Here is a 20,893-nt window from a genome sequence, read left to right on the forward strand (position 1 = left end):
CGAATGCCCCAAAAAGAAGAAAGAAGTTGTAACAATTGCATAGCTGTAGGCGTTTTAGTACAAACACTGCCTCTTACGCCTAAATGTATGCAATCTTATTTGAATTCAGTGTAGCAACGGAATTATTTGTACAAAATGAGACGATCCACGGTGTTAATTACTTGTTGTTACTCCCTTTATTTTCAGACTGCCTTGGAAAATTATACATTCCTACCGTTTAGTGTATTTTTAGCAATATTTTGGATATTTACATATAAAAAGGTTCCTGAGACCAAAAACAAAACGTTCGAAGAAATTTTAGCTCTGTTTAGGCACGGAAACGGAAGGTAAGACCATTTAATTTTGCATGCCCCCAAAAAAAAACACCTGCCTTCCCTCTTCAACAAAAAAAAACAACAAAGAAGAAGTAGAAAAACTGCCGTTTTTCGCTCACTCCTACTATCTACTGCCGCTTTCTCAAACACACCGCACACCACCAACTTGAACACCATTCCACACTGAAGATGCAAACACTAACGTCACTAACAACAGTTACAACACAGAAGAGCGTCGTTACAACAGCCCAACATCGGTAACGCAAACACCGAGAGCGATCCAGCGATGGAAAGCTACCGAACCCAGTTTCGAGATGGGTCGGTTCTTTGCTAGCACGAACCCCTGTTTGTGCTGTTGAACCTTTTCTCGGGTAAAAGAGGGGATGGGTTTGCTCGAGCGTGTTTCAAAACGAGCGTTTGATGCATTGTTTTAGCGATGCAACAGCAAAATTGGACCTCCGCTGTGTCTATATCGGACCCCATTTCAATGAAACTAATATCCCCGAACCAACACCACCAAATATGCTACATTCTACCAACATCATCATACTTCCCTCATTTTTCCCCTAAAAATGGCATTCCAAATTGTGATCATTCAAGCTGCAAACTTCGAGCAATACTTCTTTCTCTTGTGTGGGGAGAAAATTTACCAAGCTTTACCACCCGCCCCGGGATATGTGTGTGTGCTCGGCGCGCAGCACAAAACTTTCGCAACCCAAAAGCCCCCAAAGAATAGCCAATAATATAGCTAAAACTGGAGGAAAATGCTTCCGGGACGGTGCAAAGCTCCAACAGCACTGCTCAAAACGAGGCACTCCCAGTTCGTTGGTGCTTGAACGGATATTTCCCTCCCAGTAAAGAAGTTCCTCTTTCTACCTCGCTCTTTGTTCCTCCTTTTTCTTTCGCGCTTTGTAAGAATGATTCTCTTATCGATGAAATTCACTTCCTAGAATCGGTGCGCAATGGAAACCGTCTTTCAATGGGTTCCTCCGTTCCCGTAAGTGCTCGGCGTGAAGAGCGCCATTATGGTTGATTATGGTTGATTTGTTATGCACTCCGGGCTTCACTCTATAATTAGACCGGTCCGGACTGAGCGTGAAAGTATCGGCGCGACAAGTTCTGCATTTAATCTTCGTTCGTTTAAAGAAACGCAAGAATAAACGCACGCGAGAAGGAAAAGAGAACCATGTTATCGAGACTTTCTTCATAATTGCAGTTTTTCTTCATACTTTTTGTTCCGTTGTTAGTTTAGTTTTGACCTTTTTGTTTTTCCTTTGTAGTGATTTAATTGTGAGAAATTTAATATTAAACTCTCATTCTCTTCCCCAATCTTCACACATATCGTGCTCTTTCTCTGTATTCTTACAAACAATTGGAACAAAATACCAACCCTTATTAATATAAAACTGTTTCCCCATGTCTGTCTGCACAACAACCAACCAACCAACCACCACCACCACCTTACACCAATCTCTAACCATCCATCCACAACAGAAGCAGAATATCAACAACTTTACTTTTCCCCTCCCTAATTTATAGACACCTTCGCGATAGTAGACTCTACGGGTAAGTGCAGTTTGTGCGCGCAGTGCAGTGCAAATAACAAGTATTCGCTCGCTCGCTCGCCCGCGATCGCTGTTGCACGACATCGCCGTCCCACCCCCAATAGATATGGCCGGCCCACCATTACCACCCACCGTCCTCGCTCCTAATCATACGCAAACCACTCGCCCACACCACACGAAACTCTTCCCCTCTCTTTTTTCTTGATCGTTCATGCGCGAGAGTAACAAACAAAAAAAAAACAACCAAAACATACCGTAAAATGTCAGTTCCGTTTTGACCGTTTTCAATCGCCCTTTTGTTCACCTTTTTGCTCACAAAACAACACCAAGACACCTTAGTTTTGCGCATTCGTCACCTTTTTGCTGTTGCGTATACTTATCATTTGAACGATAATGCCTTTTTTTCTTTCTAAAGACACAGGTTCGGGACAAGAAACCCATCCGCGTACGATGCACCGAACCTCTCTGCTCTGCTTTTCATCTGGGTTGCTTTAAAGGATTTCTTTGTTTTGCTTCAGTTTCTTTTCTTCCTTTTTGAGCGTTGTTTTCTGTGTAACTTGTTATTGCTTCTCAAAAAGCCAAGTAGACACAAGCAAGCAAGCAAGTAAGAAGTGAAACAAATGACTACCTCACTTTGGGGTTGCTTCTTTTTCGGTTCCTATCCCTTATTACTGCATGAATTGGTACAAACTTTGCCCGGGATCCCGTTCCGCAACGCCGTGAGTACTACTTCCGGGTAGAGGGGCGGGACGAAAAAAAGTAGTAAAAACAAAAACAACAAAAAGGGCGAAAAGCGACGAACCTCATCCAGCTTCCTTTCCAGCCCACAAAACTACTCAAACGAAGTCAACATTTAATTAAACAGCAACAGACAGAAAACCCCGCGAGATGAACTTTTACATTTCATAGTTTTCACTCTTCTGTTATCGTCCATCTTACGCGCTCTCCTGATGCAATTCCGGAAAAAATTGCATCAAATACTGACCGGAGCCTTTTTCGCTGTTCTTTTCCACAGTTTACATCCATTTGTTTTGTTTTCACCCACCCACCCTTTCTTTGCAACTTTCGCGTGCTAATTAACGAAACCGCGCGCATCGGGGTTCGAGCGAGAATCGATCGTTACAATAATTACACCTTCATGCGCAACGTTCCAATCACTTTGGCAATCAAACGTGAAGCGTCATTTCCTTTTTTTTGCACGATGGTAATTAAATTCGGAACAAAATCCGGCTCTGTGGGTGTGTATTTTTGGGGGGAAAAGAAAGGAACAGAAGCTTTCCATTCGTTCGTTCGCTTTCACTTCTGTCGTTCGTTCGTTTGCGGTGTGTTTATTTTTGTGCAAACGCGAGTGTTACAAGCACCGAGCAATGTGATGCTCTTACTGCACCGGCTCTGCCAACATCCCTTTTTTTGGAGAGTGAGGATGTGGTCAAACCGGACTGCTGCTTCCGGGACAGCACGAACAAACAGCACACACACACACACACGTGTAATGTTCGTATCTTCACGAAACACCGCCGAGTGACGCACAATCGAAGCAAACAACCTCTCTCCAGCAAACAGAGCGAGGGAAAGATAAACGTGTTGTTACGCACCATCACCACCACCAAGCACCATTCACAACCACCACCACCAGTAACAACGGGCACCACAAATCACGAAAAATGTAAAACCAGCGGTTAAAATACGGTTAAAACGAATTAAACCGGACGCGACATCAGGAAAAGAGTGCGATCTTACTATCTCATGTGCGTGTATGGGCTTGTGTGCGTGTGTGTACTATTGGGGTGTGTGTGTAAAACGGGGGGCGGAGGATGCTCCGATAGCGCAATATTATCAGATTATTATAATTGCTGCCCTTCCTCTCTTTGATGATTGTTCTCGATTCGCGGCGATACGTTCGTCCGGAGGATCGGCAACAGTCAAACAGCTAAAAAACAAACACGAAACTCCATACCACCACATCACAACACACTTCCATCCCATCCGCCAGGCAAAGGGCGCGTGTATGAATTTGTAACAGTTTACAGCTAGTAAGGGAAGCAGATGATTATTAACCAAAAACCGTTTGGATGGATTCAAACGCATTTGTTCTAAACGCCGGGGGAAATGAACGCTCCATTAGTGTGTTTTCGTTTGTTTTTTTACATATAAAGCTTTCAAAACAAACACGCATGAAGCTTGAAAGAATGATTGCACATAGAAGTGGAATGTAAATATAATCAATTTGTAATAGAAAGTAGTTTTACATTACAATTTAAGATATCAAACACATTGCTGCTGTAAAATTTCGTTCTAAAAAGCCATCTGTAATTTGAGCCCCTAAATGTATGCAATTAGCAATGCAAACTTGTTCTAATAGTCCACTAACTCAATTTTTATTCCTTTTCATCAAGCAAAATGTAAAAAAAAAAACAGAGCTTAAAGAAATCTATTTTCATTTTCAAATGCCTTGCAAGCTTTACTATAAACACTGTTACGCTCCCAAATTTGCTGCCTTAGCTTTCAATCACCAGTAAGAGCTGCTACCACCCATACTGCCGCATTTTGCACCACGTTCATTCCATTATTGACGAATTCACTTGCCACCAAACCCAGCTCTCTCAGTAAATGGTGCCAAAACAAATCATGCCCCCGACCACCGCTTACGCTACTTAGCGAACGTACGCGAATTTCGCAAATAATAACAGCTTGCCTGCCTCAAAAATGGAATTATGTCGATTCCGGCAACCGTCACAACAATCTCTTACGTACGTAGTCGAGAAATGGAAATGGAAACATTTGTTGAAATAGGCACAGAAAGAAGCAAACGGTGCCCATTAATTGGAATGGCCGCTCGCGCGCTACGCAAACATTATGAATTATTCAAACCGATTTCACAACAGCAGCGACCCACCGAACGCACCGAAGGCAAAAATCAATCAATGGAACCAAGATGGACGCATTTTACAAACAGTGAGATCACAGCGACACTGCGAAAATTGCGCGCCCGATGCTCATTGATTGCTGAAAACCGTCCAATCTGCTTAGCATTTCCAGCTACTTCCTCCCCGCACGGGGCGGGGTTTCCCTCCAGTCAGGGACTGCCGGAAAAGCCCACCAGGAAGCTTGATTTTGACTTTTTGAGCAACATTTGGCCCATCTCTTTAGTCGGCAACAATTTCAGATCAAAACGATAGCGCTCGACCCCGATTGCGCCACCGTGCAGGAACCCGATACCAGATTCTTCAAAGAAAAGGCCCTCCGGTCGTAGAGCAATCAGCTTCCGTGGATTGGGAGGGGGAGAACGGGTCACTTGTTCCGCCCCCTGGGTGTCCATTCGCTTTTCACCACCCGTCCCGCTCTTTTACTGGTCCGCCTTTTTGGCTTTGTCGACGGAAATCCGGCGTTTCTAATTACTCCTAAATCAATTAATCATCCTTTAATGGAGCGAAAAGCCTTACGGCTTTTGATAAAGGCAAAACCCGGTGACGGGGCCCAACTGACCGACCGACCGACCGGCTTCGTCTAGGGGGGTCCAACGATGCCAAACTTCGTCGTTTTCGGGCCCGGGCCCGAGTTGTCGCCTTTCTTTTCGCTCCTGCTCGAGTTTGGCGCCCGAGTGCGATTAGAGGGGGTGGGGGAGCGGCTCAAGGTGGTAGATAGATAAATAATATTTCTTGCCCTCCTCCACCACTGCTGCAAGATTTGGCCCTCTGGCGGGCCCGGTAATGACGATGTCAGGGCTTTCGCTCTAATGAATAATCCAATCTTCTTAACTCGCCGCTGTGTCTCTTTGTGTGTGTGTGTTTGTATGTTCAATCCAAACGCACTGCTGGGATGAAGATGAAAGAAGGAAGAAGAAAAGCTCCCTCTCGGTGTCACTTTTTTCTCGCCGTGGATAGCTTCAAAAAGAGCTTCCATTTTGTTCGCCCCCCGGCCCTATTTTAAAAAAGGGACTCGTTTGGCTCGTTTTGCCATTCTACTCCTTCAAGAGGCGTGTGCCTTTCCTTTGTGATAATTAAATTTGTAGACTCTTCACTGGTCCCCCAAAATCTCCCAACCCACAAGAGCTCTCCCCAAACCCCGAGCTGGCTTGGGTGACCGCTTTTGAAAGCGATACTTGTACTTTGTTCAACAGCAATTTTTGTCATTTTGAGCGGAAAATCGCTGTCAGCATTGAAGGTGGGCGAATCATTGACGAGTGGGCGGCTGCTGGCCAGTTTTATCCGTTTCCGGATGGATGAAATTAATTCCGTATCGGCTCGCATCGAGCACCCTGAATATTCGCTTTCGACTCCGTTTAAAAGCTCCCTTTTCTTCTAATCCACGCAACCCACTCCATCCCGTCCGCTCGTCTGCTTGGGAAGGCCCGATTAACCACTCGATCATCCACCCCTTGGCTTCACAACTAATCTCCCCCTTCTCGGTCGCTTTAAAACACACACTCACAATCAAGCAAGGCTCCTTTTACGACGGTTCGGTTTTATTATTTTGCAGCGAAAGCGATCCCCAAACCGAGCACAACTCAATCAGCTCCGATTCGGTTCAGCTGCAGCAGTCGGCTGTGTCCCCTGTGTCCGGCAAACGAGATCCAGCTGATGGTCCGCACAAATAGAAAGCTCAAGCCGCCCCTTCCGAGCTCGCAGTTTTCGGTTAAGTTTGGTATTGTTTTGGTTAAGATTCAATTTTTTGTCCTCCCCTCTGTGAGTATTTTTAGTTTTAACTTTCGTTTCATTGTGTTATCGCTTTATTTGTGTAGCCCTGCGTTTACTTAAAAGATACGAAAATAAAGGCATTACATTTTAAAACATCGTGCTGATGCGCTTACTTGCGAAAAAGCGACAGAAAAGTGTAAAATTGCATAACTTTAGGCGTACTTCAGAAAGACTTGCCTAAAAGTATGCAATCAGCGTTACTTTAGCGTCAATCTAGCAGATAATTTGATCATGAAAAAAGGTGGCTTAATAACATGAAAGAAAATTAATGAAATAATATAAAAAAGTATTTCAATTTAAACATTTTACGGTAAAATCTTTAATAAAAAAGCAAAGTTAAACGCATTCAATCTATCAAGCCAACTGGCAACGCATTATGCTGCTGAACTTGAAAAACAAACATAATAAATCAAATGCTTATCAGCACGCAACTATCTGGCAAAGCCAGTCATTAGTTACCGAAAGTAGTCTAATAAAAAAAATTAAACAACCGCCAAACGATGCCGAATCGATCTCCAAAAAACCGGACACACCGTTACGCTTCACGCTTAATGTCCGCCGCGAGCAGCGCACGTGTGTAAGTTATGCGCAGGGCAAAACTTTCGTTATTAGTTGACCGACGGTGTGGTGCGTTTATTTCGTGTTTATTTCTTTTCAGTTTTGTGTTTTCCTTTCGTTTTCAACCTAGTCCTAGTACCTTGCCACACCAATCCTTCGGATCTCCTTCTCGCCGCACGGTGCTAAATAAACAATGGACGCTTCCAGTGGCCGGAGCGCCACCGAGCGAGAGCACGAAATAAGAATCCAAACAACGCGACAAACATTCTTCCGGCGCACTTTCGTGCACTTTTTCCTCCAATGTGTGTGTGTGTGTGTGTAGGAAATGGAAATTCTTTCCAAAAGTTCCGTCGATGCTGGCGAATGCAAACGGCGCCCAAAACGGCAAACTTGAGCGCACCAACTTTCACCGTGCCACGGCACCGAATCGTTCTGCTTTACACCGGAACGGTACACCCAAGAGTGAGAAGAAGAAGAAGAAGATAATAACGACGTCTAAACCGATAGCTAAAGTTCAATTTCCGTGTAATTTAGCGGCTGCCGCTCTACCTGGGTGGACGTTTCCCTGCCATCGATTACAAAGGGGCGGGAATGGAAATTCCTGAGCACCACCTGGACGCGCATTAAGCCAGAGAAGCCGTTCCGAGGGAGAGAGAGGCGCCAGCGGGTCGTGCACAGGGTGCCAACATTATCATACATTCCGGACCGTCTGCTCGCTGCAAGATAATTTCATAAATAATAGTCTGCTGCCATCCACTGCCTCATGCTGGGGTGGGAGAGCAAGCAGATCGGAGGTCGGGCGCGAACGACGACGAAAGGACGGTCGCTTTGCGTGGAATACGGCTAGATAAAGTTGTTGTGTTTTTCTTTCTCCGGGGCAGCCCATCGCGAGAACACGGAAAACTTTTCCAATATAGCGCGAGTGGTGGTTCGTTCGATTGCGCGCCGGTGGGCGGCGGCGTAGAGTATGGCAGAAGCATCCTCCAAACGGCTCTCCTTTAAAATATGACAACGCACTGATACCGCTGAATGGTGGAAATCCAGCGCCTGGGAACTTTTCTTTCTGGTGAGCGAGCGGCGGAAAAATCGGCCCCCATACTTGCGCTATCTCCTGCGGCTGCTGTGGCTGTACCTGTTCAATAGTAATGACATCCCATTACCGAAACACCATTCAGACCGGCTTTTATGCCGTCACCCTTTAACGATCCACTGCTCCCAAAGGGGCAGTGGTAGAAAGGGATCGATAAAAGAAGCACTCACACACACACATAGGCTGGTTCCCACCTTTTTTGCCACACGCGCAATGTCTCGAGCTTTTTCTCGAACAAAAAAACACACACACGCAAATGATCCATTTTTCATCATGATCCACCGGCGAATGGCACGGAATGGGAGCAGCTTCGCAGGAAATGGGAGAAAAAGCCGCCAGCAAATCACATGGCGCATCAAATGCTCTAGCCTTCCCCTCGTCCTGGTGGGGGATTTGCGTTAGTACGGTTTCACGTCATCACCTTAAATTATTGCCCGGCCCTTGCGCGGTATCACACACACACAATCACAGCATTACAGTGCCTCTCGGTAATTTGCTCGCTACGCCCATCAGCAGCCCCTTTTCGACCGGGTGGTGGGGTGGCGCTTGTTTTACTGTGTACAGTAGGTGACTCTCTGAAATAAGGCTCTCTAGTAATCGGAATCGTTGAAACCATGGAAAGCTTCCGTCGAGTTTTGCCATGCGCCTAAATGTATGTAATTTGTCTTGTAGATTATTTCAACTCGCAACAACTCTGTGCTAAAAAGTTATGTTCATTGCGTTAGCTTTTTGCATACTTTTAGGCGCATCACGATTAAAACACAATCCATCTACCTTTCATCGATAAAAAGAGACGCAAAATATTCCTCAAAATTTAACATAATTTACAACAACAAAAATCGTGTAAATTCCTAATAATATCAAATTAATTATTCTCGTACACCAAATTGCCCGCTTCATTCCGGATCTTACTGTAGACAGTTGGCACCAATGCAATTACCATTAACACTCGCTCGCTCCTCCAAGCCAAGCCAGTCAGGCTTTCTGCTATACGGCTTCAGCCTCCCCCACCACACAGCAACCATTGCCACATTAGAGAATGCCATTTCCATTCACAATCATACACTGCTCCTACACCTCATAAAAAGCTTTGCCCTTGTTGGAAGCATTCCTTTACTCGCTGGGAGAAAAAAAAAGAACACTGCACAATAGCCATCAAAAGTGTCTAGTCTCACACGCCGGGGTTTTTGTTTTTAGCAAACGTTTGCTTTTCCAATCCAAACAAACGGTTTTTTTGAAAAGATTTTCATAAAAGTCACAGCCTATTTTGTGCTCAAAAACTACTTGGCTGCTGGCAATGCAAATGAAAAACCTTCACATGAAGTGTAAATCAAACCAAATCGATAATAGGGAACGAAAGAATGCAAAAAGACACATAATCTGACAGCAAGAGAAACAAAAACAAAAGAAACTAAAAGAGAGAAAGAACAAACTGTTGTAAATTCACACTCGTTTCCATCACGCTATCGGTAATCTGATAATATTCACTTATTACATAATCGTAGAGTGTGCGAATTTCAGGAGTATGCTAAACTGCGTAAATAATCTGGAGCCGCAAAGTATGAACTCGGGCATCGAGCACGCCGCGCTGATGATCTCCGAGGAAAAGACCCAGCACGACTCACGTAAGCCATCTCTTTCTTTCTTTTTTTGTGTTTTCTTTCTTTCTTTTTCTCTGCGTGTGCGTGTGCCTGTGTGCTATCTGTTTCTCTGTTTTCCTTCACTTCACTTGCCATAAATATATTTCTGTTTGTGCTTGCGCGCGCGCGTGTGTGTTTGTGTGCGTGAATTTAGGCGTAAAATGAAAACAAAAAAGCGGAGAACGAAGGCTAGTGGTGCCTTCTCTAGTACGTGTGCTCTTTCACGTCCACACAAACACACGCGCGCAAAGCTTCACATTAGCCCCCATTGCTCCACTCATCAAACGTTAACTCGCTACAAAACCTATCTATCAATCTTGTTGAGCGTGCGCACACATACACACCACGCTTCCCGGCTTGCCTGCTGCCATCAACCATTTGCTCTGTCGTTTGTGGATGTTTGTGTGTGAGTTTTTGTTTCTTGTGCTTTACTTTACGCTTTTTCTGTACCAATTTTCCTTCAAAAAAAAACATTTTCCTTCTAGTGCACGTCTGCCACTGCCTGTTTTGATATCAAAAGTTTCCCTCCCCTTTCACCTCCCTAAGTGTGTGTGTGTACGCTATTTTGTTGTGTTTGGTGTGTTGTGTTGCGTGAAGCCGTCCAACGTTTCGCATATCTGTCTCGAGAACACATCATTACACGGCTCACTTGCGCGCACACGTCGGCCACCGTTACCATCACTCAACGTTCAACGTGCCGGATTGTGATCAGGCCACCTGCTTCCCTGCTCCCACATCCCACCAGCCCGCCATATGTTTCATGTTCCGCTTCTCGACCATCTCGAGCGCTCGTGCGGTTTGTTCGGCGCGATTGCGAAAGCCATAAATTTTCTTCTCAATTTTCACTTCCCATGCGCCCTACACCGGTGTGTGTGCGGCCTTGCGGCTCCATTAAAGCTTCGTTTCCGCGAAAAACAACTCAACTTAATCTCGCCCCACTCGACCGGGCGGGAGAGAATTGTAAAATAAAAAAAAAAAAAACAGTGTAAGCGACCAATCTTGCTTGCATTAAATTCCTTAACAAAAAGCGCCCGCTCGCTCGTGTCTGCTGTTTAATTTGCAGCACTCAACTGTGTGACGCCGTGTCAATGCTGCAGCAATGGGGATGGGTTGTGTTTTCAACATTCTGAGTGGGTAATTTTGGAATGCTATCGATTCATTTTAGCATTCCATTCGATTTCGGACAACATTCCCCGGGCTTCGGTCCTTCGGTGTGCACAACCGAATAAGAGGTTAAAATCGCTTAATTAAAACGGCGCAACATTCCTGCGCGTCCTTTAATTATGGAATATCTCTTTAAACAAAAGCATCGCAATCGACAAACCTCTCCAGCTTCGCATTCCTGCTGTGAAGAACCGTAATAAAAAAAAACCTCCAATGAGCATATCATGTTTCATCAATTTGTACACTTCTCGCAGAAAACGAACGGAAGGTTCGTTGCTTACGCTTTAATCTGCCCCACTTCATTTGTTTGCTGTTTCAGGCGCTGTAATAGCGCTTTCTAAGCATGTCTGATCCATTCGGCATTCCTTGCATTGAACCAACTGTATCGCACATTGCATACTTTCAGGCGCTTTCACTTCCAATCGTAAACAAACACAAAACATACGCCTACACGTTATGCAATCCGCAACATCAAAACTACTCTTTTTTTCGTGCGCAACTTTGTGTCCTGCAAAGCGGGGGTGGGTTTTTGATGTTTTTGGTGTTTAAATAATGCATCACCACGTGACTGATTTTCGTGCGCCTAAAAAGCCTCGCCCAATACATATTTTAGCATGCTCTTAAAAGCTTACCCAAACCGGCTGGCTGCCACAGATCCCTTCATTTCCATACGGGGAAACGGGTAAACAATTTTTAAATGTACGACACATGCAGGAGCGGCAGAATAAGCACAGAAATAAATGAAAAAATACACTCCATGTCACGCGTGCTATACAGAGCGACACAACAACGAAAAATGCCGAGAAAAACGCAAACTTTTCCTTATATTCCCACGACGCGTATTTGCGTTGTGGTTTGAACAAACACACACACACACACACGCGCGCGCGGGGGCTCCAGGGGGGGAAGAAGACGAAGAGGGAAATGGTTTTTAGAAACTTTTAAGAAGCATTCAACAATGCACAAAGCATGAGATTGTGTGTTGCGTATTTTTCTTCCGCCCCGCGTGTCTGTAAACATGTGTGAAATCTGTGTGTGTGTGCAGGGTATGCTTTTTCCCTCCAATTTTTCCTCCCACCCTACCCCTCATTACCCTCGCTCTTCTCCTTAATGTGTGCAAGAGATGAAGGGAAAAATCGTCCTCGAATATATATTTTTTCCTCCGCTCCGCTATAGCTCCTTCTCCCAAGTGTCTGTAAATACAACGTGTTAAATCGTGTACTTAAACCTAGCTCCTCTCCACCTTCCACTGCCACCTTCGCGCTTTTGTCCTTTTCTCCCAGTCCTCTTCCTCTCTCTCTCTCCTTTTCTCCTTACAGCGTCCCGGGTGGGGCTCAACTTAAACACCTGAACACTTATCTTTTTCCGCACCCGAAACCCGTGTTTGCGTCGACCGTGGCTTTGGAAAACATGACTTTCATGTTCGTAAGTGGAAGATTTAAATCAACACTTTACCGTTCCTCTTCCCTTGGTGCTTCCCTCGCGTTCCGTTCCATCCCACCGTTCCAAAACAAACGCGCGCGCCCCACATACAGTACGTGAGCGTCCTTGGCAGACGCATTGCAGGGCGCGTTGCGAATGAGCAAAAAACGCAAACACTGCTGCTACTGCTGGTGGTGGTGCGATTCCACCTCGATGCAAACAGTGCTCTGATCGCAGCCCAGTTGAAAAAGCAGACACCGCAACACTCACTCGCTCACACCGAAAATCGAGTCTGACAGCTTCAACGGGTTGTCATTTGCAGTCGCAACATTTTCATCATTTATCATCGAAAGCGAAGCTGCGGCCAAATGAAGGGTAAAAGGGGGAGAAAAGATGTATGGGAGCGGGGCAGCAAAAGGATAGAAAGCAAAGAGATGCCGACGAGATGGTGTGACGATGCTCGGACGGGCCTGTGTCGCTCGCATTAAATCACGCGGCCGTGTGCCGATGTCTTCATAGTGCGAATGCGATGGGGAACGGCTTTTTGCACTGCCACGAACGGCGACCTGGACGGGTTGGGATGGAATTTTGATGGCGAGAGGAGCGGTAAGGGTGGTTTGCCACATTGCGGGCAAATCTCACACCTCAAAGATAGGCGGCCCGGCGACCGGCGTGGAATAATATGCAGCGTTGAAGGATGACATATTATTTGAGCCAAGCGCCTTGTCGAGCGTATCCTTTTTCCCCCAGCTGTGTCTCTTCCCTGCATCACCGAATGCTTCCAATCGTTCCAACACAGCCGTCGTGCCAAGGTGACATTTCCTCTCTCGATTGGTTGTGGCGCGCGAGTTGGCGTTTGATATGTGTGTTGCCTTTTTTGTTTTTTGTTGTCATGTTGTTGTTGTTTTGTCTTAACGTTTGATGGAGCCTTATCTGTCACGATTTTGCTGTTGATTGTTGTTGTTTAGAAACATTGTTCGTAGATTTGTTGTACATTCTAGCATGCTTTTTCGGTTGTTCAAGCTTATTCAGCGTAGCATTTTATCGTTTTTATCGCTCAACAACACACTTTTCAATTATTTTTATCTAGCTTTAACTTCAAGATACAAGCAATGTAATCGTAAAGCCTTTTCAATCAATTATTTTCCTTAAACTGGCACAAAAAGAATAAAAATGACGCCGTCAAACTGGTTTTATCTCTTATTTAAATAAAAAAAGCGTACTTTGCTAAGCCAAAAGCATACATTCAGGCGTTTTCTGTCGCTAGTGAATGTAATCATTCAGAACAAAACTGATATTTAACTTTGTTTCGTATAAAAATAGATCAATAAAAGACAATAAATGCACTTACAAGGGAAGCAAATAGTCACGCCACAATAAACCTACAAGTAAAGCAATTTTAAACTACCGAAATTACTGCAACCTTCCCTCCCAAACGCTTCGCCGTCAAAACACACTTTAAACTCACGCTTTAAATATTATAAATACACACACTGACACCGAGTAAGGATCATTAACGTAGCTGAATGCTTAAGCGTAGCCTTCCCCGCCCTCTAGCGGCAGACTGGTGAAACCCAACTTCTAGCTGATGTGTTTGTGTGTGTGCATAGTAATAATCATTCATCTTTTTCGTGGAAAACGACCAAAAAATCTGTACTCAAAACACCCCGTACCGCAGCACCATATGCATACGTCAGCTAGAGTCTCCCCAGTCTCCCCACCGAGTCTTGTCGGTGTGCACTGTTCACGGGTCATTAAGGTAGCTTGTTCTGTGTCGTTTGAAATCGTCACTCAACCAACCCAAGCGACAGAGCAGACAGGGACGAATGGTGTTGAAAGGTTGGCTGCCAGCAAAGCGCTTCAGAAGTTTGTTTTAGAGTACCAGTAATGGAGCATGGTACACAAAAGTGCAGGAGGAACATAAAAAAAGAGTACCAAAAAAGCCAAAAAAAAGACTCCCTCTACTCAGCAAAAAAAGGGAAACACCAAAAGGGAAGATAAGCACACATTCGCTTTGCTGAAAAATGCACAGGTGTAGAGATGTAGACACACTAACGACTAGCATTATCGAAGAAGAATGTAAAATAAGCGATTTTCTTTATGCATAAAACCCCAAACAATTGAACCAAAGCAAGCGGCTGCTTTGGCTTGTAGAAGTATCTTAAGTAGTACTCATGTAAAAACATCACTCACCCAACCCGCTGGCGCCATCTGGTGGCAATTTTATCCTCTACGTAATGTTAGAGCCGATGATCATCCACTGTCGCCTCAGTCACTCGTTTGCTCATCTCACTTACCGTTCACACTTGGCCTTTATCTCACAACACACACACAACGGACCGCTGGACCTTGACCTCCGCCGTAGATCCTTCCCTGAGACGCTGAGTCACCATTTACCGCGATAGCGAGCTGCTTGTAGCCACAACAGATCTAACCGCACGCCGACGACACTGGCGGGGCGCACCTTGCTGCCGTAGTTGCTATCCTGTTGTTTTGTTGCAAATGCTGAAATAGTTCAAACGTTCACAAAAGTGTTAGCTCAACCGTCTCTGTCCACGAGCTGGAGCTACTTCACCAACCACTTCTGTGTGTGTGTGCCTCAGGACCGCAGAACGTCCCTTGCACGCGTCGCACACAGCGCAGTACGTTGCGCTGGTCTCTCTCTCTCTCTCGCTCTCTTTCACCCAAACACCACGTGCGACAACACCACTTGCGTCCGATCGCACCTCCACCATACCATCTGTCCTTGTGTCAATCCTCACAATTAACTGCGTTTCCAACAACAACAACAACAAAAACACCACCGTACTCCGCTGCCCCAGTGTTCGGGTCGGCGACACTCGATGGCGAGATGGGACCGTACCCGCTCAGCGATCAGCACCTGCTCGATCCGTCCGCCAAGACGATGGACGGCGAGATGGGCCCGTACCCGCTCAGCGACCACAGTAACCTGCTTGGGCCCACGTCCAAGTATGCGGCGGTCGGGCTGGGATACACCACGGTCTATGGTGGAGGTGGCGCCATGCCGATGAACTACGGCACGACGACAGCCGGCACGACCGGCGGCCACACGGTCGCCATCAGTACCAACTGCTCACCGATGCCGCTGCGCCGCACGAGACAGAGTGGTCGGTCAACCGCAACCACGGCTGGAGGAGGAGGTGGAGGAGCGCACGGGAACGCCGCCTACGGCTACCAGACCGCCAGTGGTGGTGGTGGTGCTGGTGGCGACGAAGGCATACCGATACGGGACAGCTTCCGGCGGCACTCCGCACATGGACGGATCGTGTGTACAGGTACAGGAAGCTGAGTATACTTTACCGATAGTTTTGTTGCGTTACGGGGCGTTACTTTCTTTCCTCCAATACAAACAAACACACACTCAAGCGATGGTTTTGTGGCATTCGATGCACAAGCGACGAACCCTACTCTGGGGGGGAAGTTTGAAACACAGACAGAGCGAACAGATAGAGGAGGCTTTGACATGACATATTAGTTTGACAGCTCAGAGCTCTCAGTACCTACGTTGACAGGAATGACAGATTGAGAGATGTACAAGACCTGCAGTTGAATTCTTGAGTTCTAAAAGACCCCCCGAAACTGCTCCAAAGAAGAATGATCTCTTGAACTTCCCACTAAATGCCTTTTCTTCTCTTTCTTTCTCTCTCTCTCTTTCTCTCTCTTTCTTTCTTTCTATCTTGCTCCTACACACTATCTTGGATCTTTTCTATCTTCTTCTTTGCTTTTCCTTCAGGTCCCTAGTATGACACTGGTCTGTTCTGTTGACCATACTCAAGCCTACTCTTCTCGAGCTAGTCTTTGGAGCTGGAGGCTTGTCTTTGGGGGAACCATACCATTTAACTGTTCTAATGCATGCCACAAAACAAACCAAAACCTCCGAGCTCGACCATTAGCTGCAGGTACGCTGCCTTTAGTCCAAACCCAATGCTCTTCGCGTCCTCTACGTACTTAGACACACACTCACACTGAGGTCCCAATGTGAGGACGATCAAGAACTTCAAGAGAAAATTGCGCTTTTGTGACTGTTATATTGCTCTTCGTCGTGTTTGTGTGTCGTGATGTGATTTGATGCTGCACCATTCAACGGTACGCAGATTTTGAATTTGGTGTCCAAGTAGATTGTCTTCTCCTCCGCCCTTTCCCGCTAGACCTCAAAAGGTCTCTTAAAGCTACCTGGAAAATGCTCGCGCGAATGCCACGATACCATCCTTGCCTTGGTTCTGTTACTGTATTAAAGTTAGCCGACTGTTGGCGTGGCACCAAAGAACCAAGAAGCGTTCCTCGGGTGCACTTCTCTCCATACGTCAAGGCCGTAGCCGTCTAAGGTGTCTGTTTCCTCGGTTCGTGCACTGTGTGCGCGCTCTATCAAATTGCTCATGCCTCCGGAAAAAAACCCCAGATTACGACTTCTGGAGGTCGGGAGGTGTGTGAGTGTGTAGATTGTGTGGCTCTCCTGTGTGTTGTTACTTCTTTCAGAGGATTTTCAGTGAACTCCACATCACTATTAACACACCAACCACACACACCAACAGTACAGCTATAAACACACCTTAACAAGGAATTTGCAAATCAGATTGTCAGAGCTCGCTGTCATGCGTTTTACGATAGTGTGTGAGTGTAATCTAATAAGCAGCCAGCAATCACATAAACCACGACAGAGTATCTCGGCAGAGCTCCGTTGGGACCAAGCAAGACCTTCCTTAATCCTCTTCTCTATCTCGCTCTCTCTCGGTTAACGTAATTAGGCAGTTCCAATTAGGGGGCAGGTACACGGTAAGAAAGATACACCAGCAACGAAACGGCGTCGCGAATCCGAACGACAACGCCTTGTAGTAGGTACAGCAGATACGATCTAATCGTTTCGAATTAAATAATCAAAAACCGATTCAGCTGCCGATAAATCGGGCAGCGATAAAAACCGTCACCGTAATCTCCTGTCGATGGTTTTGAACGTCTGTGGGCGAGAAGGAAGGAGGGAAGAATGTCGAAACGACACTTATTGGCTGAGCAGGGTGGATAAAGAATGCAAATTAATGCTATCCGCGTTCTTGTCTTGATTTTCGATTAGATTGGAAAGTTTATTAGTGGTATGGTTTTAGGCCATGCCTGGGGCCGGAGAAGAATGGAGCAAATTAGCAGCTTCAGGTCGTTAGTACAGTTGCATAACTTTAGGCGGGGTCTTGTTTATGTAGGAAGCTGTATACATTTAGGGGTTGTTTTTACAAAACGCCTAAAAGTTATGCAAACTTTGTAACACGGTAATTTACTTTCAAATGAACTTCGTTATCTCGATTGATTGTGCAACAGGTTTTGCATATTTTACTGAAATAACGATCCAATTTACAGTCTGCAGTTAACTAAACGCGTAATCTCCGGTGCTGAATGTAAATTACTTTTTTTAAATCACAAAAAATCCTCCAGAAACAACACAATAACTTACTTTCCAGTGTGTGAAGCACTTACTGCCATACATCCACTTAGTGGTTTAATTTTTTACGCTTTATTGACTCGTCTCCTCCGTGGCGAGTGTGAACCGTAGCCTGATCGATCGGTCACAGGCTAATCGTTGCCAATTTCGTTCGACACACTGTGCTCCCCGATGCTCCTCGGCGGTGCTCCAATGACGCCCCCTACCCCCTCAAGCGCTATCGATACATAAATATATTTTGCGCTCAATTTATGTGCAATTTATTCATACACACATTTACATTATCCCAGGCCAGTAGTGCTGGCAGTGCGCTGGCAGTAGATATGGGAGATGATGTGGTGGGCATAATTTTACGCCCCAATCCTCCGCTGCCCGCTGCCTTCGAATCCGATAACAACGGGAAACAATATATATATATATATACAGCTAAGGTCAAGGACGGCGAGTAGGGAAAGCGGCGTAAGATAGCCAACGATGAGATAGAAGCGACGAACGAGCCCCGGTCGTAATGTTTCATGCATAATAAATTGGCTGCAGCATAATACACTTCCCCGCGGACACACTGACACACACCAGCGTGTGTGTGTGTGTGTGTGTGTGTGTGAGTGCGCGAGCGAAAAATGAATGATGAAAATTCGGAGACACGGAGGCACGTAGAAGAAAACAAAAAAAAAAACAAAAACCGTTTTTGTCCCGACTTTTCGCAACACAAGCGCTAAATATGATAAAAATTCAATCCCAGCACAGGGGGGAAAAAAAGAAACCAAACAAAGGAAGTGGAAGCATGAAACATAAATTTTAATGAGTAGTAAACTTTTTCCACCACAAGCACAGAGATGTAAGAGACAAAAAACTGGAGCGAGAGTGATTAGAAGTAGATGGAGGAAGATTAGGAAGAGCTTGCTGAACATTCAGGAATTATTTGTTGTGAAGGAAGGGTGAAAAGTTTTTAAAATAATCAATTAGAAGTATAACCGATGTTAGAAACAGGATGAAAATGTGAAAACCAACAACAAGAGTTAGTGAGTAAACATATCTAACAAGAATATAATTACATTTTTTTATACCTCACTAAACAATAGAATAGCCAAAAAACTTTTAAAATAACGTATCAAGCTAAATTTTGGATTGCGGATAGCATAACTTTAGGCGCTTTTTGTAGCATTTATCGATACACGCCTCAAGGTATGCAATCTGCATCATTTGAACGATATTAACCTCTTCTGCCCATCAATTTCGACTGAAAACAATCAACACACATTAATCAAAAGACATTATTAAACATTTTAAACATTATTTTCGAATATGCATGATCGTAGCAGTTGATACTTTGGAGCTAATACTACTCCCAATACCATTAACAACTCTTCTTTAGCTCTCTCTGGTATCGTTTACCTTTTTACTAGAACAATATAGCTCTCTTTTCATCTCTTTCTCTCTCTTTCGATCATCATTAGGATGATGCTGCATTGCTGTTGATTGCATGTGTCCCTTTTTTTTCTTCTTACGAATATCTTCTCTGGTCTTCTCTTTTTGCTGCTCTTTTTGCGAATGTTGTTTCTTGTTTTTTGCTCCGTTTGCTGCGTTACAGATCGATAGTGTGAATGATAGTGTGCCGACATTGTACATGTAGAAGATATCGTCATTCATTTTCATTGTTAACAACTCCCCTTCCCTCCCTCATCAACTCCCTTTTGTCATGTTTCCTTACTTCATCTCAACCATCTCTTCCCCCCATTCATCTGACCGGCCAACTCGCTTCCTGCTCGCGATACCTGTCGGACGGACACTCCTCCTACCCGACTGTTTTGTCCCCCGCCCCGTTATTGACTCTCTGCTCTGTTTTCCACGTAACAGCCGCATCCGAGCGTTGTGCCGACGGCGCAAGAAATACTCAAAATCGAACTGCCACCTGTGCGCCCCATCACCGTCATCAGCAGCAAGTACCTGTCTGCCAGAACACAGGGCCTTGACTGCCGAGCACCGCCTGGACTCCTAATAGCCCGTTCGATCGGCCGCCGCCGCGGCTGCCGCCGGCACCGCCCGGGGACGCACCGCTGAGCGACCCGGGCTCGCCGGCCCTCGGCTGCGACCATCGCTGCCCGCTCGGCAGCACGGTTAGCCTGCACACGCTGGCCGGCCGGCGCCACCGGGCGCTGAGCCACAGCCGCATCAGCCTGCGCAGCGAGACGACCGGCAGCAGCAGCTGCGGGGCCGGTGCCGCATCCGACGGTGGCGGCGCTGGTGGCCATCAGCACCACCAGCACCACCACCATCTGCACCATCACCATGCGCACCATGCGCACCGGGGGCACCGCAGCCATCGGCGCCACTCGGTGCAGTCCCAGTCGCCCCGGTGCACCCACCACCGGCAGCACCGGACGATCGAACGCGAGCCTCAGCTACACCAACGGGAGGACACAGGCGGTGAGGAGGAGGAAGAGGAGGAGCAGATACTGCTGCAAGCACGACAGCGGGAACAGGAGGAGGAAGAGGAGGAGGAGGAGATGGCCGGTACGACGGCGACGCTCTGTACGGAGGACGAGCGGCACGACGCCGGTGACAGCGCATCGACGATGTACGCCGAGAACTGCCACTGCAGCCGGGGCAATCTCGCCACGACCGATGACGATGACGAAATCCAACAGCACTTCGTGGTCGATCAGCCCCCACTGCAGCAGCAGCAGCAGCAACAGCACCAACAGCAACAATCGTACACGCCCCAGCAAGTCTCCTCCCTGCAGCGGGGCGTCCTATCGAGGCGTCCTTCCGTGACGTCATCGCACCGTAGCGCACGCAGCACGCCCCGATCGCGCCGAGTGACGACGCCACTGAGTGGTGGAAGCTGCTGCTCGCACCACTCCCACCACTCGCAGCCCGTAGGACAGGCAGTGGGCGTGAGTGCCACCGCTCAGCAGCATGGTCCACTGTCGCCCACGGCACTCAGCCGCCGCACGCTGCCCGAAAGTGGCGGCTCCAATGCGACCATTTCCA

General features: G+C 46.4%; 1 protein-coding gene across 21 annotated transcripts in view; it reads left to right on the forward strand.

Moving 5' to 3' along the window:
- LOC120898101 (glucose transporter type 1) overlaps positions 1-19,986 on the forward strand; it is a 177,612-nt gene extending 157,626 nt beyond the window's left edge. For 9 of the 21 annotated variants that reach the window (XM_040303468.1, XM_040303469.1, XM_040303470.1 and 6 more), the window contains 5 exons: positions 187-326; positions 1,854-1,880; positions 9,746-9,849; positions 15,273-15,746; positions 19,757-19,907. In XM_040303468.1, the coding sequence (XP_040159402.1) occupies positions 187-326; positions 1,854-1,880; positions 9,746-9,849; positions 15,273-15,746; positions 19,757-19,872 (861 nt within the window). In that variant the 3' untranslated portion in view covers positions 19,873-19,907. Of the gene's footprint in view, positions 1-186; positions 331-1,853; positions 1,881-6,358; positions 6,777-9,729; positions 9,850-15,272; positions 15,747-16,204; positions 16,371-19,756 lie in introns of those variants that run through there. The other 12 variants (XM_040303484.1, XM_040303479.1, XM_040303474.1 and 9 more) reach the window with 10 other exon arrangements.
- The last annotated feature ends 907 nt before the right edge of the window (positions 19,987-20,893 follow it).

This window comes from Anopheles arabiensis, chromosome 2, assembly GCF_016920715.1.
Source record: "Anopheles arabiensis isolate DONGOLA chromosome 2, AaraD3, whole genome shotgun sequence".
In the NCBI taxonomy this organism is placed as follows: Eukaryota; Metazoa; Arthropoda; class Insecta; order Diptera; family Culicidae; genus Anopheles; species Anopheles arabiensis.